Source organism: Fundulus heteroclitus, chromosome 1 (assembly GCF_011125445.2).
Source record: "Fundulus heteroclitus isolate FHET01 chromosome 1, MU-UCD_Fhet_4.1, whole genome shotgun sequence".
In the NCBI taxonomy this organism is placed as follows: domain Eukaryota; kingdom Metazoa; phylum Chordata; class Actinopteri; order Cyprinodontiformes; family Fundulidae; genus Fundulus; species Fundulus heteroclitus.
Window position 1 is genome coordinate 41,306,019 of NC_046361.1, and position 26,160 is coordinate 41,332,178.

The 26,160-nt window shown below is 39.7% G+C and overlaps 1 protein-coding gene and 2 long non-coding RNA genes across 3 annotated transcripts in view; 2 read left to right on the forward strand and 1 right to left on the reverse strand.

The window, feature by feature from the left end:
• LOC118564564 (polymeric immunoglobulin receptor-like) overlaps positions 1-25,548 on the reverse strand; it is a 43,479-nt gene extending 17,931 nt beyond the window's left edge. The window contains exons 1-4 of the mRNA XM_036143202.1: positions 25,442-25,548; positions 21,966-22,307; positions 21,429-21,752; positions 21,138-21,278 (exon numbers count right to left, since the gene is read on the reverse strand). Coding sequence (XP_035999095.1) covers positions 21,138-21,278; positions 21,429-21,752; positions 21,966-22,307; positions 25,442-25,481 — 847 coding nt within the window. The 5' untranslated portion in view covers positions 25,482-25,548. The remainder of the gene's footprint in view (positions 1-21,137; positions 21,279-21,428; positions 21,753-21,965; positions 22,308-25,441) is intronic.
• Positions 1,455-3,053, forward strand: LOC118564565. The gene is made up of 5 exons (XR_004931934.1): positions 1,455-1,509; positions 1,657-1,722; positions 1,940-1,958; positions 2,645-2,739; positions 2,962-3,053. It is a non-coding gene; the product is annotated as an uncharacterized LOC118564565 (long non-coding RNA).
• LOC118564566 lies at positions 3,057-4,093 on the forward strand. Its single transcript, XR_004931935.1, has 3 exons — positions 3,057-3,096; positions 3,533-3,644; positions 3,866-4,093. It is a non-coding gene; the product is annotated as an uncharacterized LOC118564566 (long non-coding RNA).
• Positions 25,549-26,160: the final 612 nt, after the last annotated feature.

Genomic DNA, 26,160 nt, shown 5'->3' on the forward strand with positions numbered 1-26,160 from the left:
TTAACGCGGCTCTGCAGCATTCCATGGACATCGGGGGCAGTTCCCCCGGATTGGCAGACTGGGGTGGTGGTCCCCCTATTTAAAATGGAAGACCGGAGTGTGTGTTCCAACTACAGAGGAATCATACTCTTAAGCCTCCCTGGTAAGGTCTATTCAGGGGTTCTGGAAAGGAGGGTCCGTCGGATAGTCGAATCTTGGATTCAGGAAGAGCAGTGTAGATTTCGTCCTGGCCGTGGAACACTGAACCAGCTCTACACCCTCAGTAGGATTCTGGAGGGGGCATGGGAGTTTGCCCAACCAGTCTACATGTGCTTTGTGGATCTGTAGAAGGCATTCGACCGTGTCCCTGGAGGGGGGGGGGGACTTTGGGAGTATAGAGTACCGGGCCCTTTAATAAGGGCTGTCAGGTTTCTGTATGACCGGTGTCAGAGTCTGGTCCGCATTGCCGGCAGTAAGTCGGACTCGTTTCCGGTGAGATTTGGACTCCGCCAAGGTTGCCCTTTGTCACCGATTCTGTTCATAACTTTATGGACAGTTTTTCTAGGCGCAGCCAAGGTGTTGAGGGGATCCGTTTTGGTGGCCTTAGGATTGCGTCTCTGCTATTCGCGGATGACGTGGTCCTATTGGCTTCATCAGGGCGTGATCTACAGCTCTCACTGGAGCGGTTCGCAGCCGAGTGTGAAGCAGCCGGGATGAAAATCAGTGCCTCCAAATCTGAGACCATGGTCTTGAACAAGAAAAAAGGGTCTAGAGCCTCCTCCGGGTTGGGGAGAATGTGCTGCCCCTAGTGGAGGAGTTCAAGTATCTTGTTCAGGAATGAGGGGAAGATGGAGCGGGAGATCGACAGGCGGATTGGTGCAGCGTCTGCTGTGAAGCGGGCGCTGTACCGATCCGTTGTGGTGAAGAGAGAGCTGAGCCAAAAGGCGAAGCTCTCGATTTACCGGTCGATCTACGTTCCTACCCTCATCTATGGTCACGAGCTTTGGGTCGTAACCGAAAGAACAATATCCCGGATACAAGCGGCTGAAATGAGTTTTCTCCGTAGTGTGTCTGGGCTCTCCCTTAGAGATAGGGTGAGGAGCTCAGTCATCCGGGGAGGACTCACAGTAGAGCCGCTGCTCCTCCACGTCCAGAGGAGCCAGTTGAGGTGGCTCGGGCATCTGGTCAGGATGCCTCCTGGAAGCATCTCTGGTGAGGTGTTCTGGGCACGTCCCAACGGGAGGAGGCCAAGGGGAAGACCCAGGACACGCTGGAGGGACTATTTCTCTCTGCTGGGAACGCTTTGGGATTCCTCCGGAGGAGCTGGCCCAAGTGGCCGGGGAGAGGGAGGTCTGGGCCTCCCCACCTGGCCTGTCATTCACTGGTCAGGTGTGACAATATTTGATAATGTGTTCAGAGATGAAACACAAACAAACTGAAGGTATATAAAGTCTGTGTTTCCATCTCTAAGACATCCTGTGACCAGAAACTGCTCCTGGAACAGACTCTTTGACTGATAATCGAAACAAGGTGAAGTTTCTAGGGTGTTGTTGTCCATTGTGGTGTTTCATCTGGTCTTGAGCCAGTTTATTTGCCGTGTCTAGTTGGGAAATCTCAGCAGCAAGAATTATAGTTCTGTGATTAAATACTGACCTTCTCTAACGGCTCTTTCCACAGATGGCTTCAGGTCTTTTCTTCACTCTGCTGCTTGGTCTGAGCGTTGGACTCTGGGCTGGAGCTGATGTAAGTCTGCAAAAGGATGAGAAAAAGATTTCTAGTGTGTCTGTTGTGAAAATTGCTTTCTGAACCTATTGGAGAACACCTGCAGAGAGACTGGGTGACTGATGGAGCTCAGATGGACTTATCTGAACCATCAGTGCTTCCAGATTCTAGAAATTCACTGGAAAAACTTTGTTGTTGGGAATTCTGCTCTTAAACTTTGTTTTTTTGTCGTACACAGGCGGGATGTAGACTGAGAGGTGCGTGCTTCTTTTATTTTTGGAGTTTATAATACCTAAAGGAAAGTGTTTGCACTGTGTGACATTCTTTAAAGAGACCAGAAACTTTTGCATAGCTCAACTTTAACAGGTCATCCATCATTACAGACCTAAAACTCATTCTAGTTCAGAATGACGTTAATTAATAAATTCTTATTCAATCAGTATTGTAAAAATGAAATAGGATCATTATTCAAATTGAATAGCATATTATTATTTCTTTTGTATTTTTATTCTTATTTATTTTTCTCATTTTCTTTTTGATCCACTGTATATAGGAAGATACACTGTATATAACTGATGCACCCTTTCCTACTTTTGGCACCTTCTCCTGACTATTGACTGACTATTGAGCCGATGTGACAAGTGAATTTCTCCAATGTGAGATCAATAAAGACTATCTTATCTTATCTTATGTACTAAAGGAATGAGTTTAGTTGCACAAAAATGCTATTAAATGAATAAAAGCATAAAATAAGCATGAAAGAGTGCAATAAAAATGTTATAATGTTTTTATTTTCAGTAATGTGAAACCAAACCACAACAAAAATGAGAAAAACAATAAAAAATAAGTTAATAAATTCCTGGTGAACATAGCTTTTAAGGAAAATATTTGACAATATCTGAATGAAGAAGATATTCACCTTCCCACTTCCCATGTTTCCCAGCGGCTACCTGCGATGACTGCCCTCATGGTTGGACTTAGTACCAAGGTCGCTGCTTCCTGTTTGTGAACGAGGAAAAGAACTGGGCTGATGCTGAGGTAGAGCAGCTGTGGTAATCACAGCAGATTTGTTTCATTCAGATTTACATTTCCTGATGTGAGGAAACATGTTTTACCTTCAACAGTGTTACAGAGTTGTAATTCAGTTAAACTTAAACAAAGGGAAATCATTTTAAAAGTACCTTTTTGACCATAACTCCTAAAAGCTGAACGTGAACTGCTCCATCTGTCTCACTGCACTGCTGCATTGCCTCTTCTCAGAAACACTGCCTCTAACTGGAAGGACACCTGGCCTCCTTCCACAGTAAAGATGAGTATAAGTTCATCAGAGACCTGATCTACAAAGCAACTGGAACACACAAAACAAGTTGGGCTGGCAGCCATGATGGACCGCAGGTAAGAACTTTAAATATTCCTCTCTGCTGGGCTGCAGAGAATATTTTCAGAATTAAGAATAAACAACTAACCCAAGAAAAAAGAGATTTATTTATATTTGTATGCAATATTTTGGTTTAGATTTAGTTTCAGTTTGGTTAAAATTACCCATATAGTGTCATTTCACAACAAACGTGAACTTATTGCACTTTACAAGACAGGCAGGACAAAAAGGACATAGGACAGTGTCCCCTTTGAGGCTGCATCACAAGACACGTAAAAGTACATCTTGTAATGCAAGAGACTTCCTGGACCTGGTATAACTGATAATCTACAATGACCAACAGGGGGTTTGTAAAACCTAACAAGTTCATGTTTTCTACAGCTGCTGACAGAGTCTTTGGTTGGTGCTAAGCGCTCCGTTTTCACAGAAACTTGAATTAAATTATCCTTTCAGGACGGCTTCTGGATGTGGACTGATGGTTTGAAGTTTGTCTTTGATTCCTGGGGACCCAACGAGCCAAACAATAGTGGTGGAGATGAAAGATGCATGAACATCAACTTAAGAGGTACTCATTGCTCACAGCTGAAGATTTCACATTGTCAAACTTTAATTAAATTTAAATATATGCTCTTTTAAGGTCATTATGTCCTTCATAACACCTGCTGCTTTAATAACCTTCCACAATAATTGTAATTATCAGTCATCTTTTAATATGATATGTGAATGTTCAAGACAAAACAGTATTTTGTTATAGATTTGAAGTCAGAATTTGTCTGTTTTTTACAGGACAAGATTTTGTGAACGATGAGCACTGTCACTATAGGTTTCCGTTCACCTGCGCCAGAGTCGTCTAACTTTTCTCCTCTTGTGGTTAAAATCTGACATGACCATGTAACTTTCCTGCTGGTGATGTCACTTCCACCTGGATGTAAAGCCTCGATGACATCACTGGTGGAAGACAATATTAATCTTCTGTCTCAACATTCAATTCAATCAATTCAATAAATCTTTTTCTTTCACTGCAATCTGATTGTTTGATTTCATGGTTTGAATATTCTGTAGAAGTTCAGTTCGAGCAGCCCAGAACAGCTCTGGTTTTATTCTAATAAACATCAGAAATCAGTGACAAGCGGGTATAATTCTACAAACTATAATATTCAATTATTTTTTATTTATACAGTACCAAATTTGAAACTGTCTTCAAGGTTTTCTTCCCCTCTCTTTTAGACAGATTGGTCAAAAGTTTCCTCTCTAAGGAAACCCATCAGTAAGATTAAACTTATAAACATATCAAAAATCAGTAATAAACAGGTATAATACAACAAACTATAATATTCAACAGTGGTTAAATACGTCATCTCAAGGATCTTTCCAAAATCAGATTCCATCAGATCCTCCAGGTTGGTGTAGATATTAGTACCGGCCTGCTCCTGCATATCTCTGAAGGCCCATCATACCCCGGCTTAAGATTTGACAGTAAAGGTGAAAAAATCATCAGAGACAAACATTGAAATGTGCATATTTATTCATTAGGAATTCCAAACGGTAACCATTGTTACCTACATGCTTATCCCAGGCATTGCAGCTTTTGTCTGATCTATGTTTCGCAAAGACCTCCTTTTAATAAACTGACTGCTCCTCCTGCTTAGTTCGGGAGCAGGTGGTCACAGATTTGGGGGCTATCTGTTCTCAAACAAAGAGGCTGTTCTTCTCGGTTAGGGGGTCAAGCCAAATGACCTATCCCGGCCATAAACCAAATCTGCATGTTTATCTTTACCTCAAAGGGGAGACAGTCAAAAACCATGCATTCCTTAGTTCTTCTATACGAATACCTGATTAATATAACAACTAAGATATTTATTTTCGTCAACAATTCCCCTTTGTTTTGATCCAACAGATCAAACCAATAACTGAGCTAGAACTAACTTAATGTCTTGGAACCCTCAAATAAAGTGTAAATGATAAGATGGAATTTCCTAATCCACTTTCCCCTCTGTAGACGACTAGTAAAACCATACAGAGCAGAAACCTACAACCCAGATGAATTACTATACATATTGTTTTGACACAAAATTAAGTTTGAATTATTCCCTTTAAAGTAAAATGTCCCAACTTATAAACTGAAAAACTACTGAGGCTATCTGAATCCTAAAATATACTAAACCAATAAAAATCACCTTTAGACGTGATGTGTTATCCCAATATATATGTGCAACTATCAAAAAACTGCTAATCTTATAACTGAAGAGGAGGTCTTATTTCCCATGCTCAAAGATTTCCTACAAAATGTATGCTCTACCATTATAATGACTGAAAATGACTCTAGGAGTCTTAAACTAGATTAACAGGGATGTCTTTTTAGAAATTAAAAAAGCTTGTGAATATATGTCTAGAAATGTAATAGTTAATGAGACATTTTATCATAGTTTCTCTGTCCTCTCCTTTCACAGGCCTCTGTTCGTCCTGCAAAAGAATCCACACACGCATACACACATACTTTAAACCTCTGATGTGGATCACCATGTCTGTGGAATCAAAAATGAGTTAACTGTGGTTTGAAATCAAAGTAAAGTTTTCCTGCAACGATGTCTGAATCTTCTTTGGATTAAAGTGACCACGCATCTCACCACTTTACACAAAACATTTCAGCACGCCGGATCTAACTGTATGTCACCACTCTATTAAATTCTGTAAACTCTACTCAACCTCAGATGTCCTACTCTGTGTGGTCCCAAAAAAAGTTCCTGTTTTAATCCTGGAGAAAACACCATCAGGTCGTTTTACAGCACCCGTTCTACTTCAACGCACCTCTGAAGCTGCTCTGCTCCATCTTCACTCTTCTTGTAATTAATTCCTCTCTCAGTTCCTCTTCAATAGATGCCATTCTCATGTCAAAAATCCTGCACTCACTCTTTAAGATCATTTGACATGCACTGTTTTTCCAACACATACTGGATCCATATACACATTTACTTATCTGTCTATCAACTTGTTACAAATCCTATTCCAGTTAGTTCCAACATGATATATATATAGCTTTCAATCCTTAAAACTACTTTCTTACCTGAGGGCCTCCAATAGAACTAGCTTTCAATTCTGGTCTTACGTACCTTTTCCATCCCAGACACCAGCTGCTCACACTAATAGAATCCGACTTATCTGCATTATGTTGCCCTCTGTTTTTCTATTTTGTCCAACATTTACTGATATATACATAACACTATCCTCTCTCCCTCGTCTGTAACAAACTAGTTTTGTTACAGAAACATCCACATAGAACAGTAGAAAGCCGTCAAAGGGAGTCAATTCAACTGCAAAGGCTAATCTTTGGTGAATTGGGAAAAAACACTTCCTCGTATCCTGAATCCAAATCAAAATATTATTCAAGTTCATCATACCTGATATTGGGGGAGATTATTTAACTATTGAACCTTAAAAAAGAAAGAAGACTTGGGGAGATGAGGTTTCTCTGCTTGCCAACGGAGAACTCCTTTTATTTCAACTTCACACGTACAAACGGGTGTGAGCAAAGAGTTCTGATTACATACAGTGGACATTACTTTTTTATAGCCCACAGATGTGTGTGCGTTACAATAAGAATCTGTGTGTATCCATTGGTGTGTGTGTTTCAACTTAATAGTGTCCACGTGCTTCCAGCCTTTTTTGGCAGACATGGTCTTTTTTCTTAACCTAACCCTAGCCAGATGGATTTCGCTCCACCTAGCTCCACTAATCCATCTGGGACAGATCCATAGGAATGGCGTTTCAGAAGGCTGGGCCTTATCAAAAATCCTTGCATATGATTGGATAAGCCACTTGTCTGTCATCTTTATCAACGTGCTATTTCAACCACTCACACCGAAACAACCCGTGACACTGATGAGAGCGACGCAGGAAAAAACAAAACTTTTTTTAAAAATGTGTTTGCGGCTCTAGTGACACGCATTTTATTGACAGTGAGCTGACAGGAAGAGGGTGGAAGCTTTCTCTTCCTCACTTTCCGTTTTGCTTCCAGTAGCTGTAAATTTAGAAATTGAACTTGTAATTCCTCTACCTCTTGCTTTTTCTTCCTCTCCTCCCTTTGAGCCACATGCAAATAGTGTACCAAATGTTTATCCCAGCGAGTGTAATCACAACCATTAAGATCAGGATTTAAGTTCATGAGCTGAGATACTGAAAAGGGAACACCTTTTAACACTACTTCTCTAAATAATTCACCCATATTGGGCTGATTTGTTTTAGGATCCACACCTGTGTGTTTGATCCATTCTTCTGCGGCCTGATCTAAGTATTTCTTCGGTTGCTGTTCTGAATCCCAGTCAAACTTAGGAACCTCTGCTGGAGTAGACAAGGGAAACTGCTGTGTAACTGCATCTGCCAAGGAAGAAATTACTAAAGACAATAAAGTTCCATCAGGCATATGGAATGTTTGAGCAACATTTTCAATAACAGCTGCTACAGACGCTGAAACACAAGATCCTAAAATGGCTCTAAAATCACCCAGAGCCAGTTTTGTGCCTTTGGTCAAATTATATATTTCAGCCAGCCACGATCGACCACCAGCAGCAATGCTGGGAAGTTTATCCACCTGGAGTTGCCTTCACCAAATGAATAAAGAACAACTTCCTCTGCTCCTAAATTATTTTGTAAGCATGGCATCTGCATTTTGGTGGGATTTTGAGAATGTGGTTGCATACGATGAATACTTTTGGGTCCGTCCTTTAATTTTCCCTTAATACTTTCTGTTCCTGCTCATTTCTGCTGCTCTGCAATATCAGTATCCAGGCCAGCTGACAGCTTTGCTAGGGCCCGGGACAACGCAGTCTTTTTGGGCCCCCCCTCTACACCTGCCGCCACCACACACACACACACACACACACACACACACACACACACACACACACACACACCAAAAAAAGTCAACTTAACTGTATACTTCATGCCATGGAAATCTCTGTATTTTAAACTGGATATTTTCAACCCATCTATTGAATTTAGTGCACTAGTTGATCTTTGGCCTTTTTGATCTGCTGTATATTAGCCAGTCCCTAAGCTTGATGTATCATAAAACTGTTGACCTTTTGGGTTTTGTGATTTTTATTTTATTATTACAATTAAATAATAATAATAATAATAATAATAATAATAATAATAATAATAATAATAATAATAATAATAATAATAATGTTATGTTCAGTGTTTTTCCCCTAATCCACCTCTTATATGTCTCTCCCTCCAAAGACTTTGTTAGTTAATGAATTGATTTCTGATAAACAGATTGATTTATTTTGTCTCACAGAAACCTGGCAACAAGAGGACTACATTAGTATAAATGAGTCAACTCCCTCCAATTATTCAAATTTCCACATTCCCAGATCTGTGGGAAGAGGAGGAGGAGTGGCAACCATCGTTCAGTCTGATTTATTAATAAGTCCCAGGCCAATTAATAACTACAGTTCTTTTGAACATTTAACCCTCAGTTCCCCTCATCCAAACTGCAAAGTAATAAAACATCTTCTGTTTGTTGTTTTGTATCGTCCACCAGGCCCTTACACTCAGTTTTTGGATGTGTTGTCAGATTTCTTATCTGATTTGGTGTTAAATACTGATAAGGTTATTATAGTGGGTGATTTTAACATCCATGATGACACAGAATGTGATAACCTTAGTGTAGCCTTTAAAACTATCCTAGATTCAATTGGTTTTGCTCAAAATGTGCATAAACCGACGCACTCTTGGCTCCATACTTTAGACCTTGTGCTGACATATGGCATTGATTGTGAAGAATTAACAGTATTTCCTCACATCCCTGTCCTATCTGATCATTTTTTAATAACATTTGAGTTTAATCTAACTGAGTTCTCCACCCCCAAAAGAGGGTTCCATTATAGTAGATCTTTATCCGACAATGCATCAAACTTTAAAAAGTCTGTCCCCCTCTTAATATCGTCAGTATTGCAGAAATACCCTGCAGATAGCAGCAATGTTGTTTCTTCCAATTCACAAATAGATGTCTTTGTACACGGTGTGACTTCGTCATTGCGTTCTGCATTAGACAATGTAGCTCCCTTGAAAAAGAAGGTGATTATTCACAGGAAGCTGGCTCCTTGGTTTAATTCAGCGCTGCGTTCCTTGAAGCACAATGTTAGGAAATTGGAGAGAAAATGGCGCTCTACACACCAAGAGGAATCCTACCTAATCTGGAGGGACAGTCTATTGTTGTATAACAAGACCCTTCGCAGAGTTAGAGCAGCATATTTTTCATCATTAATTGAGGAGAATAAGAATAATCCTAGATTTCTCTTCAGTACAGTTGCCAAACTTACACAGAGTCATAGCTCTGTTGATCCATCCATTCCCTTAGCTCTTAGCAGTAATGATTTTATGGGATTCTTTATAAATAAAATTGATTCCATTAAAAATAAAATAATTGGAATCCTCCCAAACATGATTACCTCGTCCTCAGTAAGTGAGGCAGCATTGGATGAATCTTTAGAACCTGTGCAGTGTCTGAACTGTTTAAAAGAAGTAGAGCTTTCTGAGCTATCTAAAATTTTAGCTTCATCTAAACCTTCTACCTGTATGTTAGACCCAATCCCAACCAAGTTGTTTAAGGAGGTATTCCCTCTGATCAGTGGTCCTATTTTAGACATGATTAATCTATCCTTGGTAAATGGATATGTACCACAGGCTTTTAAAGTAGCTGTTATTAAACCTTTACTTAAGAAACCATCTCTTGATCAAGATGAGTTAGTAAATTACAGACCTATATCTAATCTTCTTTTCTTATCTAAAATTCTTGAGAAAGTAGTTGCTAATCAACTATGTGAACATTTACAAAGTAATTACCTACTTGAGGAGTTTCAGTCAGGCTTTAGAGCTCATCATAGCACTGAAACAGCTCTGGTGAAGGTCACTAATAACATTCTCATGGCCTCAGATAATGGACTTGTGTCTATACTTGTCCTGTTAGATCTCAGTGCTGCATTTGATACGGTTGATCACAATATTCTCCTACAAAGACTTGAGCATACTGTAGGGATTAAGGGAAAAGCATTAGGCTGGTTTAAATCTTATCTGTCAGACAGATTCCAGTTTTTTCATGTTAATAATAAATCATCCTCAAACTCTAGGGTCACTTGTGGAGTACCACAGGGTTCAGTCCTTGGACCAATTCTATTTACTATATATATGCTTCCGATTGGCAAAATTATCAGACAGCATGGGATTAATTTCCACTGTTATGCTGATGACACTCAGCTATATTTATCCATAAATCCTGATGAATCCAATCAGTTACTTCGACTGCCATCATGTCTTGATGACATCAAAAGCTGGATGACTTTAAATTTCCTGCATTTAAATTCTGACAAGACAGAAGTTGTAATCTTTGGGCCAGAGTCTTCAAAAAATAAAGTTCTTAATCAATCACTTAATCTGGATGGCATTAACTTGGCCTCTAGTAATAAAGTTAAAAATCTTGGTGTTGTTTTCGACCAAGACATGTCATTTAAATCCCATATTAAACAGGTTTCCAGAGTTTCCTTTTTTCACCTCAGGAATATCGCCAAAATTAGAAACATTCTGTCCAGGGGTGATGCTGAAAAACTAGTCCATGCATTTGTTACTTCAAGGCTGGACTATTGTAATTCTTTACTATCAGGAAGTCCACAAAATGCAGTTTGAAGTCTTCAGCTCATCCAAAATGCTGCAGCAAGAGTTCTGATGAAAATCAACAGGAGGGATCATATTTCTCCAATTTTAGCTTCCCTTCATTGGCTTCCTGTTAAATCAAGAATAGAATTTAAAATTCTTCTTCTAACGTATAAAGCCCTTAATAATCAAGCTCCATCATATATCAGAGCTCTGATTACCCCGTATGTTCCTAACAGAGCACTTCGCTCTCAGACTGCAGGTCTGCTGGTGGTTCCTAGAGTCTCTTAAAGTAGAATGGGAGGCAGATCCTTCAGCTATCAGGTTCCTCTCCTGTGGAACCAACTCCAAGTTTTGGTCCGTGAGGCAGACACCCCGTCTACTTTTAAGACTAATCTTAAAACTTTCCTTTTTGACAAAGCTTATACCGTATTTTCCCGACTATAGAGCTCACCTCTATATAAGCCGCAACCACTAAGTTTTAAAAAAAAACTAGAAAAGTACATATAAAAGCCGCACCGGGGTAAAAGCCGCTGATAACAACTGAAATGGTTGTTATCAGCAACAGTCCAGCCTTTCGGAACCCGTTGGTGATCGTAGATTCCTTCACGCTGCTCCACGCTGTTAGGATCCACTGACAGACATCAGAAAATGATGCTCTTCGCATGCGGCCAGTTTTTGTGAAGGATTTTTCGCCGCTCGTCATCCAAGCCTCCCATTCACACCGTAGTGCTGCTTTAAACGCTCGATTCACACTGATGTCCAGAGGTTGCAAAAACTTTGTTGTGCCTCCAGGAATCACAGCAGGAATTGAGTTGGTTCTCTTGATGACAGCTTTCACTGAGTCGGTGATGTGGGCCCTCATACTGTCCAAAACAAGAAGCGCCTTTTTACGGTGAAACAATCCTCCTGGGCGCTTTCCGTAGCATTCGGTTAACCAGTCCTTCATTAGACTTTCAACCATCCATCCTTTCTGGTTGACTTTAACCACTATGTCCTTCGGGAGTTGGTCTTTCGGCATAGTTTTGCGCTTAAAAATCACCATCGGGGGAAGCTTCTTTCCAGAGCCGGTGCAGCCCAGGACGCAGGTGAAATGAGTTCTCTCATGTCCGGTGGTTTTCACCATAATGGATGATGCACCTGTCTTGTTCACGGTCCTGGTCAGCGGCAGATCAAATGTTAATGGCACTTCATCCATATTTATAATGTCGTCTGGTCCTATGGCGTTCTCCGCAATTTTTCTTTCAACAAATTGTCGGAAATTTGCTACTTTTTCCTGGTTGTCTGGGGGAAGTTGCTGACAGAGAGTTGTTCGCGCCCTAATGGACAGGTTCTTTCTCCTCATGAATCTGAAACACCAAGACGGTCCTCCGTTGAAATCCTCAATATTGATTTTGCGGGCGACTGATTTGGCTTTCAGACGGATTTGCACGGTGGATACACCTCGGCCACCTGCTCTCTGAGTGTTAACCCAGTCCTCAAGAACATTTTCAAGTTCAGGCCACCTGCTTTTATGTCCTCTGAAAGCCTTTCTAGTTTTTTTACATTGGATGAGTTCTTCCCGCTGCCATCTCCAGCGCCGAACCATGGATTCGTTCACGTCAAGTTTACGTGCGGCAGCTCTATTCCCTTCCTGTACTGCCAAATCGATGGCCTTCAACTTAAAAGCGGCATCATACGAACTTCTTCGTGTGGTTTCCATGATGAGTGGGTATGGTTTTGAACAAAATTCTCTGTCGTGCCTGCTGCTTACAAGTGCTAAATAAAAATTAGCGCTATCTTCTTCTTTGATTTCCAACTTTGACTTCCCTACCGTCTCATTTTTTTTAACTTTCTGCTAAAGCGCCCCCTGGCGGGTTATGAAAAATCCACAGAAAAGCCGCACCACATTATAAACCGCATGGTTCGAAGCGTGGGAAAAAAGTAGCGGTTTATAGTCGGGAAAATACGGTAGTTAGAGTGGCTCATGTTATCCTGAGCTACCTCTATAGTTGTGCTGTGATAGGCCTAGGCTGCTGGAGGACATCAGGGTCTAATTTTCTCACTCTACTGATTTCTACTGTTCTTCAGTCTACTGTTCTCCAGTTTTGCATTGTATTACATTAAAATGACTGTCGTCATTTCAGCTTTTAACTTGTTGCTCTCTCTCTTTTTCTTCATAGTAGGTACACCTGGTCTGGTGTTCTGTTAACTGTGACATCATCCAGAGAAGACGGCTCACCCGCTACTACCATCTAATGTAGAACAGATTACTGGATCAATGTGTGCTTCTGTGCTTTTTTGTCTCTCTTGTTGTGTCTCTTCTCTGTCTTCTGTAACCCCAGTCGGTCGAGGCAGACTGTTCATACTGAGCCTGGTTCTGGTTCTGCCGGAGGTTTTCCTTCCCGTTAATGGGGAGTTTTTCTTCCCACTGTCGCTTCATGCTTGCTCAGTATGAGGGATTGCAGCAAAGCCATGTACAATGCAGACGACTCTCCCTGTGGCTCTATGGTTCCCCAGGAGTGAATGCTGCTTGTCGGGACTTTGATGCAATCAACTGGTTTCCTTATATAGGACATTTTTGACCAATCTGTATAATCTGACCCAATCTGTATAATATGATTGAACTTGATTTTGTAAAGTGCCTTGAGATGACATGTTTCATGATTTGGCGCTATATAAATAAAATTGAATTGAATTGACTTGAATATGTTTCAATCCTTATGTAATTTTGTCTGTGTTGTGTGCACCTGCCTGTTGCTTTAATCCTATACATTTCCCCGTCGTGGGATAAAGGATTAGCTAATGTTATCTTATCTTAAATAACACTTTTTAATATATGTACTGGGTTCTTTCAAGGTCTTAATTACATTTTCTCTGTGGGCTCCAGTAACATATGATAGATAATATCTACTTTGAAAGTTAACATGAAGTGCTGCTGAAGATGACCACTCTGATCTACCTGGATGTTCTCTGGAGGACTGAAACGCCTCAGTCAGTGACATCAGTCTGTGAGTCTGCCGGGGCAGTGAGAGAAGTTTTGTCTCCTGTCTCCGTTTCTGTGGCTCGACGTTTTCTTAGTCATGTTTTTTCACGATAAATTTGTTGTGTTTCCACTGAAATTAACCGGCTTTTTACAGAACATACAGCTTGATTTCATTTACGGCATTAAAATAAAGCCAAACGGCACTACTTTTCCTGTTCATGTTTTTCCTGCGGTCTCTCTCAACAGCGCGTGGCTGTTTGTGTGTTGAGTTTGTGTGAGAGCTGAGTGGGCGGGCCAGGCTGAGCCTGCGTGCTGATTGGCTGGCGCCGCTGAGCCATGTACGAGAGGGGAGGGGGAGCAACAGAGTGCTGCCGTGAGACAGCGCGCTGCAGTCAGCGCGCGTGCTGACTGACACTGACTGACCATTTTAATGGTCAGTCAGTGTCAGTTTTGCCCCCCCCCCCCCCTGTCCTGGGCCCGGGACAACTGACCCATTTGTCCCCCCCTGTCGGCCAGCGTGTCAGTATCAATAATAAAACGATGCAAGCCATTAACATTTGTCATAGATTCCTTAACATCAACTGCTTCATTTATGGATAACTCCAAAACTAACTCATGACTAGATGCAGGATTACCAAAATTTAACAAATCAGCAGCATTGTCCTTTTGCCAAACACGATTAGGCTCCATTTTACCTTTTAACCTTTAACGTTTAACTTTTAGTTCTGCTCACTTGTTATTCCCAGACCTACAATGAGCAGAAGCTGTTAGTGGGCTGGTTCATGCTTTCTTTTGATCAGCCAGATTTAAGTCTGGTGTATTATATCTATATATATATATTATAACTAGGGCTATCAAACAATGAAAAATTTTAATCACCATTTAATCGCAAATTATATTTTATTGATGAAAGTGTAAAAGCTCATTTAGGCATTTTAATATGCTAGTTTGCAATAGATGACACTAATTAAGCCCTGTGACAGACTAGCGACCTGTCCAGGGTGTACCCCGCCTCTGGCTGGAGTTAGGCACCAGCAATCCCCTGAGGGATTAAGCGGGTCAGAAAATGGATGGATGGATGACACTAATTAAAATTATCCTCTTACAAAAGGTATCTTCCCCTTTTTTCAGTTGTCACAAACAGATGTTTAATTCTCTCCCAAATCTCCAACAACTTTTTTCAACTTCTTACCTCTTTCTGACTTTTAGGCTATGGTTTAAAATAAAATTTGCTCCAAAACTCACCGTCATGCCAGCCGTGTTTTTTTCCAATGAAAGTCTCCCATCAGCTGCTGTTAATAACTTTTCTCCGTTCAAACATTTCCTGCGCTTCAACAAACATCATTAATGCATCTACCTTTTTTTCCAATGACTTCAAAATTCCCCTTCACTTTCACCCATATCCTAGCCAGATTCTTGCTTCATAATACACACTTTTCACTACTTTCTCAACGCAAATAGACCAACTCCACAGCAAGTCTCTACTGTAAACCCAACAGCTGCAGACACACTTGGAGACACACACACACACACACACACAGAAATACACACAGACACACACAGAGACATCCACACTCCCAAGATCTGCGGGCTCAAGCAGTCTTCTTTTTCACACAATGGATCCCATTTTGACCAAGACAAAATGTTGGACAAGACATGACAAACACAACATATAAGACAGACAGCTTGCGCGCAAGGAGAGACCTTTGTCCCTTCCGTATCGGCAGAATCTGCTCTCTTTTTATTAAAACCTTCTGATCTAACTGCCGTGCTGCTGTGCTTACAATTGCCGTGGTTGGTTCTGGAGCTGAGAAACAACCAAAATTGTTTCTCTGGGATCCCTTTTAAATCACTTTTCTTATCTTACAGCTGCATTTATTTAAGAAATTGTCTTAGTCTCAACTTTTAAAGATGTTGACGTATTTTAACCGTACCTGTTCCCTGCTTCTTAATGAGTGTCCCTAATTCTCAAGAGGTAGCAAAACCCTTCAGCCCTAAAGTCACCAGTCTCGTCAGCCTGGTTTGCGTGTGTCCAACCCTCCGGACATATTTTTTGTCTTTGTTATTTAACTTTTTTATTTTCTTTACTTCTTTAGTATATCTTGTAATTTTTATGTTATTTAAATTTTTGACGTAGACTTAAACATAAATCCCATTCAGTCCTTTCTCGGTTTCAACATAAATTCCATTCAATCCTCTCATACTAGTTGCTCTGTTTAACCTCTGATATTTTGAGAGCTTCTCATCTACAGCCCCGCTTGATTTAGCCTATGTCTAAATTATAGCCAATGGAGAGTGGAAAATCTCCTTTCCTTTTTGGGTCAACCCTGTGGTGCTGTAAATCCCGGCCATAAACCAAATCTGCATGTTTATCTTAACCTCAAAGGGGGAGACAGTCAAAAACCATGCATTCCTCAGTTCTTCCATACGAATACCAGATTAATATAACAACTAAGATATTTATTTTCCTCAACATTGGTCAGAAGGTTTCCTCTCTAAGGAAACCCAGCAGGTTGCATCAAGTCTCTCCAAGCAGCATTCACTCCTCCTGAAAGAGCGTAGAGCCACAGTGGACAGTCGTCTGCATTGTTGATGGCTTTGCAGCAATCCCTCATACTGGGCATGCATGAAGCGACAGTGGAGAGGAAAACTCCCCTTTAACAGGGTGTAAAACCTGAGCAAACATGAAGCTGCATGTAGCAAGGGTGGAGAGCAGAATTCGCCTTCTAAATCCAAAATAAAACCTGGTTCTAAGTGGCTGTTTGATGTTTCATTCTTATCATTAGAGGAAGACAACCAGAAACTTTTATCTGGATTTAAACTCGGAGTTTTTCTGCAGCAAAGCTTTAATTCAAACATTTAAACGATTTATCATCAATAGAACAAAGACCATGCATTTCTTCTTGTTTCAGCCTCACTGAACAAACTGCAACCCTGAGGTCCAGAACTGGGTCCAGGTCTGAGTCCAGGCTCTCATCTGGGTTGTGTGAGTGTGGAGTAGATCTGGTTCTGGTCTCTGCCTGCAGGACTTAGACTCTGGTAGGTCGAGTCCTGAGAAGATACGTTCTCCTGGACAACGTTCTGAAATGAGAAGCTGTTGTTAAAAGCATCAGAGAGCCTCAGAGGTTACAGCTTTAGGAGGAAGATGTTTACAGCTTTCTGCACTCAGCCTATCAGTCCACATATCAATGATATTTGGGTTTTAATGAACAAAAACAGTTTTTTATCTATATTTTGTGAAATATTTTGCAAACTTCACTTTATGAGTTAAAACAAAGGAGAGAAAATCACCTCCATCATTGCTCCATCTGCTCCTCTCCCATGCAAACCTGTACAAAAATGTTTTTATTATGAGAAACTGTCCAAAGAGCAGAGAAGACGGAGAAAAAACATGAGATCATTTCAGACAATAAAACCTGTTAATCAGGAAAACTTTCTGTAGTCGGAGGAATTAAACAGACAGAAACAGAATTCTAGGATCATTTTTTACTGAGTATTTTTACATCCAGATTATAATCATGTTTTTATATATATGTATAATAAATACAATATGTAAATAATTGTAGCTGTTTTAAATAAATGTAATCATTGGCTATAAAGCAGTTTGTCATCACCTTCTTTGTCTTTTCATGTGATATTTTTCTTCCTGTACAACAACATCAGTCTCATTATTAAATAAGTAGCTATGTGTGTTATTTTCTCTATAAAACACATCATTAATGTCTCATCCTGAACTAAAAGCTGACTTTCTCCAATCAGATGCTTTGTCATGGTTTAAAGAATGCCACGTTGTGTTTCTTCTTCTTAGAATTTCTCAGTGAATGTAAGACCTTAAAGGGCCAGACTGGCTCCAGATGTTAAAATTCTAATCTGGTAATTCTCTAACTGTGAAACAGTAAATAAAGGCTTTTAAAAATATATCCGAATCAATTTTTAATGATGGATATCCATATAGTTGTATCAAAAACATGCTGACTACAGTGATTCTCGGTAAAACTGGGTACACAGTGAAGGACTGAAGACAGAAAAGATGATGGAGAGAACCAGAGAGACGCAATCAAGAAGCTGGACTCAATTTGGTCAGCAAACATGTTTGATCCAATTGTTTAATATGTTGTTAGATTATTTTTAGTTATTGCAACATTGTTAATAATTTTTTGACTAAGTTTTTCCGGGTTGCTTAAAATTTGCTTCTGAATTTCAAAGAGAAGCAGCTGAGCCTTATCCACACCAGACCCTATAGATCAGGAAGAACTTCTGGTATCAGTTTGCTGTCTTCTCCACCAGAGCTGTTTCTTCTAAAGACTGCATCATTTATCTTTTCAGATCCCGATGGTCTACGTTTCTGTTCCTGGAGAAGATCATATTAATGACTATTAATGAATATAAAAATGATCCCACTGAGGTAAATTCATCTGAAAACATGACTGAGTTCAGGATGATCCATTGTTATCAGGGTGGATTGTCATGTTCTAAATGTGCTCATGTTATGTTAGCTACCTTTACCTAATTAGCTGCTCACTAACTGCCTAGCAGAATAGAACGGCCTTAGACAGCTCTTAGTTGGAAAGGGAAGTGTTTGTTCACCGTTTGCTGACATCTACTGTATATTCACTCCAGATAACACATCTCCAAATGGGTCCGTGACAAAGACATTAGAACATCTACGTTTACTTAGGGAGGAACGGTTAGAAAATTCAGGGGTGCACATAGGAGGCCTTCAGGTGGGTAGTGAGAGTAGGTGAAATTGACCATAATTAGTATGTAGGCTTAGATTACCTAGTCTTATGTAAATTAAAATAATGTGCACATAGGAATCTAAAACAGCCTTTACATAATTAGTTGAACCCAAAATTGTAGATAAATGCTGAGACTATGATCTTGTGATTATTCCATAATCAAAGGGTGGACCACAATGGAATTGTTTCTTGTCTACAATTTCAACCTTGTGCAAAAAAAGGTCCTGCCATGAGGCTGTGTTTGCTGATGTGACCACCCCCCCCCCTGTAAATTCAAGACTAAATCATTCTCGTAAACAGTGAGTTTACTTTTTCTAGAAAGAAATGTAGACCTTTTCATAAATGTAAATCTGTATTACCTAATAGAAAGATAAACTTTGATCTTTTTCTTTTTTTAAAATCCTCTTAACTTATTCTTGTCTTTTTTGAGGAAAATTGATAGTATTGTTGACAACTGTATTTGTAATATGCTGGTGAAGATTCTTAGTCATCCAGGTCATGGTCATTCCAAACAAAGCAACTGGACTTGTTTTCCGTAGTTGAACTTCAACTACGGAAAACAAGTCTAGTTGCTTTGTTTTTTACTTTTTTTGGAATGTATTTGGAATAAGAAGGTTCCTAGTTTGTATATTCAGTACTTCCAAAAATCTAAAAGGTTTGGGATCATGGCCTTGCCAAATTTTAAATTTGGTTGTTGGTCATATAATATCAGAATATTTAGATATTGGCTTCAATGTGCTGCTCCAGATTCTGCTGTTTTGCTTGTCATTGAAGCTAACTCTGTTAAACCAACCTCACTCCTAGCTTTGCTTCTCTCTCCTATTTCTTCTCCAATTACTCCTTGTAGTAAAGAATTGTATGATCGTCACTGAAGATCTGGCATTAGTTCAGACTATACCTCAGCTGGCAATCCTATATTCTATGCGACCCAGTTGCTTCTAATCATGTTTTCTCACCATCTCTTATAGATACTGTGTTTATTTCCTGGTCTAAACTGGGTTTGAAAACTTTTAGTGACATATTTATTCATTAAATAGAAATGCCCTTTCACCTCCTTTATATATCCATTGGATTCAGGATTGGTTATACTTTATGAAATCTGAGAAGATCTGTTTCGTTGTGAGAGATTCCTTTGATAAATTCTCTAAAACATGGGACCGTTATTTATACCCTTGAAAGAAGTCAACTTTCTTTTTGTGCCTGATTAATTTCTGACCTGCTCCTGGTTTTATTATTATTTACACCAAGTAAGACTTTTCCATGACACCTGGTGCGTTTTTGTGTTTTCTATCTCTGTTTTCTGTACCTGTAATTTTTTTTTGTTTAATTTTCTATATTGGCAGTTTTTCATATACTGTACATCACTTATCTGTTTATTATGCGCTTTAATCTATAAATAAAGTTTAGGGGGGGGGATCTCCTTAAGTAATTAGATTTCATGTTTTTTAATCTTTAAAATATATTAGTGTGATTACCAATAGTTTATATATTAATTTGTTGCAGACTATATGTAATATAACCATTCAGTTCATAATTTAAGTTACGACTACTTTTCATAAATCAAATAAAGGTTTTGTGAGTATCTGTAAGTAGAAAGTATTTCTCTCTAATATTCAAGTTGAGGCCCAATTAGTATTTTAGATGCTGGAGTTGTTTAGATACCATGACAATGATTTACCTGAAAATCATTTAGCAACATTACTTTAACTAGACACTCACAATTTCGAGATGGTGATTAAACTGTCATTAAATATTTTGGTCATTCTCGGTCTTATATCTGTGAGGTTGGTCACCTGAAATGGATTTCCTACAGTCTTGAAGGAGTTCTAGTTGGAATAAAGATAAAGACAAACCATTGAATGAGAAGGTGCCACCTCACCTTCATGACGTTTATTGCGTCGCTTTGTGCAGAAAACCAACAGAACCACTGATATCAGGATGGCGATGATGAGCAGAGTTAGACCCACAAACATCAGGACACCTGCAGACAATGTTGGAAGAAGAACCAGTGGGACATGGAGCTAAACTGAGATTTATTAACGCGTGTTTAAACAAACTGCATCAACATGTAGTGAAGAGCAGACGGAGACAATTATTATTATTATGAGGTATTCTTGTTTGTTAAGTCTTTAACATGCACAGCATGCGAGGAGGTTCCTATACTTCCAAAATGCTCAGCGTCTAAATATAAAGGCTACAGGTGTGGAGAGTCTGGGGGTCCCTGGGGTCACCACCCACTGTGGCCCTCTGGAGCCCGGTCCACCTGTCCTTTGCTGCTCTTGGGTTCCACTCTTACAACTGTTCACCTCCAGGTGACAAACTCACACACCTCCACTCCACAAAAAACACATCTCTACCTTTACGTTCACCTTCATTTACCCATTTAGAAATAATCCTAATGGTTGAGGGTCATGCAGACATGGGTCACTATATAACAGCCTACTTTGATGCAGGATCCAGTCCTGATTTAATAAAGGCAATCAGTAAATTAGTTTTACGTCCTGAGATATCTTTTCATAGAGTATTACTGCCCTGCAACATGAAGCCAACCAGCTTATCTATACGATGGACCTGAAATGTAGAGGCAAGACACGACCTCCAACAAATAAATCATCCTGGATTCATCAGCAGCAAACTGATCACCGCTCTGACTGCTGATGGAGGCCATTTTGATCCTACAAAGGTTTTATCCATCACTCACTGTGGTTGGATGCACCTTTAGATGTTGCAGTGTTGTCCTGAGTCACATTGGTGGTTTTAGAAGAAGCTGAAGGTGTGAAGCTTCCTGAACTGGACCTGATGCTGACGGTGGTTGGTGGAGTGGAGACTGATGGGTCGACTGCTGGGACACAGAAGAGAGAAGTTTGGATTTAGATGTGATTAAAGCTGCTGAGGAGGAAATGTTTGATAAATTCATTAAATATTACTGTTGAAATACTTAAATATTCAGAATAAAGGACATTCAGAAGATGTAATATCAGTGAAATCTCACCATCTCTGAAGGTGACATGAAAGTCTCTGTATAAACTAGTTGAACCAGTTCTGTCCAGTTTACATCGGTACCGTCCTGAGTCAGACTGGGTCAGCTGGCTGATGGTCACCAACAGAACTCCTCCTGAAGGCTGTTCATCATATTCTAAACTGTATCTGCCTCCTTCAGCTCTGCCTCCACTTATCTGAAAAAGAAACCCTTCTTCTCCAGGTCCTCCTCTGCAGAAGGATTTGGTTCTTCCAGAGGAACCAAAGGAACAGGCGACTGTGAGCGAGCTGCCAGCTTCTTTATAGACGTGATGATCTTTGTTTCCATCCAGCAGAGCTGTTAAAATAATCATCAGTTACTTTCTGTCCTCAGCAGGATGCAGTCTGATCACATTAATCCCAGTTTCTCTACAGTTCTCCTGGGATCTGCCCAGTTTAACCAGTCTGGAGATGGAACAGTTCATCCAGCAGAGACCAGAGGAGAAACATCTACGGTTCCTCAGACCTTCAGAGACGTTAAAACATTTCAGCATCTTTAACAGAGACTCACCGTCTACAACAACAAGTCTGAAGTCCTTGTATGAAGCTGATGATGAAGAGTCGCCTAAACCACATCTGTACAGACCTGAGTCAGACTGGTTCAGCCCTGAGATGCTCACAGACAGAACTGAGTAGGTTCTAGAAGCTTCTTGGACATATTCGGTTCTGTATCGTCCATTCTGAGCCGTCTTATCACTTGTTCTAATGAGGAGGTTTTCTCCTTCACAGTTCTCCCTGCAGAAGATCTTCAAGGTTCCAGAAGAGAGAAAGGGGCATTGAAACGAGAAGTTTCCTCCAGATTCTCCATAATGTGTCAATGCTTGGACGGCTCTGCTGCCTCTGACCTGCAGAGCTGCAGAACACAGATAACACCAGAACATCCTGTTAGAAAATGTTGAGAGACCACAGCACCTTTATATTTATCTCTGATGCACAGAGTCTCACAGAATTCAGCTCATTCACACAACAACGTCTGCAGGCAAACCTTTAGTCAGTTGTTGGAACAAATATTATAAACTGAAGTGAAATCATTGAACAAACAGAGCAGGATAAAGGATTCAAACATTAATTAAAACGTTTGGATGTGAGAATTAATCCACTGAGCGCTCAGAGAGACGTTCATCCAGCTCAATGATCCAGGAGACTCTATACGTATGTTTTTGCTTCAAGATGATAGAATTTGGACATTTCTGAAGATCAAACAGAAGTTTTTAAAGCATTTTACAGAAATAATTGATTTTATCTTTTAGGTGACTGAGCTTTTCTACGAAGGATCCATTTAAGGAAGCAATAAATTATTGATCTGAACTCACAGTAAAAAGTCATTTATTCAGGGCAATTTCTCTGCAAACTGCTCTTAACGAGATTCACATCACAAAATGATTCAGTGCAAGTCAGCAACTCTATCATTTGTTTTTAGATTAAAACCATGAAAACTAAATTTCTATTTGAGGCAGATCCTTAATAGTAAATAATCATCAGTTACTTTCTGTCCTCAGCAGGATGCAGTCTGATCACATTAATCCCAGTTTCTCTACAGTTCTCCTGGGATCTGCCCAGTTTAACCAGTCTGGATCTGTTAGAACAGCCATCACAGAACCTCAGTGTTTAAATTTAAACTGATCCTCAGACCTTCAGAGAGATTAAAACATTTTGTTATTAAAACAGAAACTCACGGTCTACAACAATGAGTCTGAAGTCCTGGTAAGAAACTGATGATGAAGAGTCACCCAGACCACATTTGTACCGTCCTGAATCAGACTGGGTCAGTCCTGAGATTCTCACATAGAAATCAAACCACCCAGAAGGTGCTTCTGTACCACATTCAATGCTGTATCGTCCACTCTGAGCTCGTTTCAATCAGAATGTTTCCTCCTTCACAGTTTTCTCTGCAGAAGATCTTCCAGGAACCAGATAAAGAAAAGCCACATTGAACTCTAAAGTCTTCTCCAGCTGCTCCGTATATATTTCTCAGTACTTTAGCAGAACCGCAGTTTCTGACCTGCAGAGCTGCAGAGAAACAAAAAGGTTTTTACAAGTCCTTCCTGTGAGAAACCACACAATGACCACATTTCTGTTTCTATCACACAGTTGGAGAGTCAGAGTGACAGAAAAACCTTCATGTTAATAATGAAACTCAGTATCATCAACATGGCTCTAAGCTTTAGTTCACATCTCTGAATATTCAATAGATTATTTTTTATTTAATGAGAACTTTTTGAAGCTTAGTGATGCTCCTGAACTTCAACCTTTGGCTAAAGTGGCTGAATATCTTTTCTAACTTCTGGATTAGTGAGCTCACATCCTGAGACTGAAATGTTTCCTCCAGCCTGATGGTGCAGAATAACAAATGGTGGACTAAATATGTTCAAAGATACGTTTATTCCATTTCTTTTTTATAATCAATTTTATATTAAACAGTTTTTGAGACATTTCAATGTTATAGTGTGATCTAATGTTGAATGTTGTTTTATTCACCAATCTTTGTCTTGGATACTTAATAATCATGTGAATCAAGTTTAAGAGCATTAGTTTTTCAGCAGCACTTTGTGTTGCTTTACGGTTTCTGTTGGTGTTTGAGACAGATGAGATGTTTCTGTAGATTGTTGAGCATTGAGCATAACATCCTTTAAAAAGATTTTTTATGAAACTTACATGATATTTATCTCATTGACAGTCTTGGTGGGGTACACCCTGGACAGGTCGCCAGTCTGTCGCAGGGCAACACAGAGACAAACAGGACAAACAACCGTTCACACACACACTAAGGTGAATTTAGAGAGGCCAGTTAACCTAACAGTCATGTTTTTGGACTGTGGGAGGAAGCCGGAGTACCCGGAGAGAACCCACGCATGCACAGGGAGAACATGCAAACTCCATGGAGATAAACGCAGGGTTGGATTTGAACCCAGGAGCTTCTTGCTGCAAGGCAACAGCGCTACCCACTTGTTATAATGTTTTTATTATTATTAGTAGTAGTAGTAGTTTTTGGAGAAGCTATACAACATTTCCCGTTAATAATTATACTTCAAACCTCGTGATTCGAGCATGTTGTTCTGTATTTTTCTGTAACCTACAAATAACATTTATCTATTCCTAATGTGTGGAAATGTGGTTTCGAAACTCCAAGATGTCATTGCTACGAGCAGGAGTTCCCTCTGATATTTTTTAATTTTATGAGGAGTTAAACTCGTCTTTTGGTTTAGCGTCTATTAGGAAGGACCTGATTTGGGACTAAACATCAAAGGATAATTTAGATTTTTTTTAACAAAAATGCTCTTTGAGATAACATTCAACAGTAATAGCAGTGTTCTAATTACAGGGTAACAATGGAAATGGCTGTGACCCCAAAACACTAAATAAGTTAGCTTCTGATCACTACAGTTATCTGCTGAATTAAAGGTGAAACTAAAACTGCCAACATTATAATTTTATTTTAGAATAAAATTATAAAATAAAATTACGGCTCTTCCTGTTTAGAGACTCATATTTAAACATGTGATGTTTTACATTAAAGATGTTCTGATTATCATCAGAGAATCAGAGTATTTCATTTTTCACCGCTGTGAAATTTATCTTTGGCCACTCTGGTTCACATTACACATGATGAAGGTAAAAACTGACAAGCAAACAGGCAATGAACAAGGGTTACATTTTTTTAACGTTCAGGAGAGTCACAGATAATGAGGTAGTAAGATGCTTTTTGAGCCACGATGATTTGAGGCTTCGTTTACAGAAATGTGCATTTAGATATTCAGAGATGATAGTGTGCAGTAGGCAGTAACATTAAGGTGATTCTAATGCATGAAGGTGTTAGTAACATCGAGGTGATGTTAAAGCGTTGGATAGAGTCTCCCATCAGGGGGCGATTGCCCTCACAGCTCTGGGGAAGAAGCTGTTTCTAAGTTTATTAGTTTTGGCTTTAAGGAATTTAAGGTCATGTTTTAAGGACGAGGAGAAACAGAAGTAAAAATCAAATCTACTTACAGAGGAGGAAGAAAAAGAACAAAGCGTGATGGACGGTCATGGTGGAGCTCTGATGGCTTCCTGCTGCAACTAATCAAACAACTTCCTCCTTCAGACCTGAAACAGACCACCATCCTTCCTGTCTGTCAGCTGTAGCCACATTTATTACATCACAGCAGGGGGGTCCAAACTTTATGCCACGGCAGACAATTAACCTATAGTTAAAGAACACTCATGGGTTAGAAGTATTGTTTTGATCAAACTCACAAAAATAATTTTAATGTGAAATTTAGTATTTTCATCTACTTAACAAAACACTCAACATACAATATTTTAATGAAAGGCATAAAATAGTCTATTGGTTTATAGAAAATGGATCTGTAGATCATTAAACAGCCAAACCACAATGAGTTGTGTATGTCTGCCCTCAGAAAAGAAAGAGTTGGTTCTATAGTTATGCTGCTATAGGCTTAGGCTGCTGGAGGACATCAGGGTCTATTTCTCTCTCTCTGCTGAGTTCTCCTACTGCTCTCCAATCTGCATTGTTTGTTGTTATTTCAGCTTTTAACTTTTTGTTCTCTGTCATTTTTCTCTTCATAGAAGGTACACCTGGTCTGGCATTCTGTTAGCTGTGACATCATCAGGGGAGGCAGATCATCCTCTATTACCATCTAACATAGAAAGTACTCCTGGGTTAATGTGAGCTTCTGTGCTTTCTGTGTCTCTGCTCTGTCTTCTCT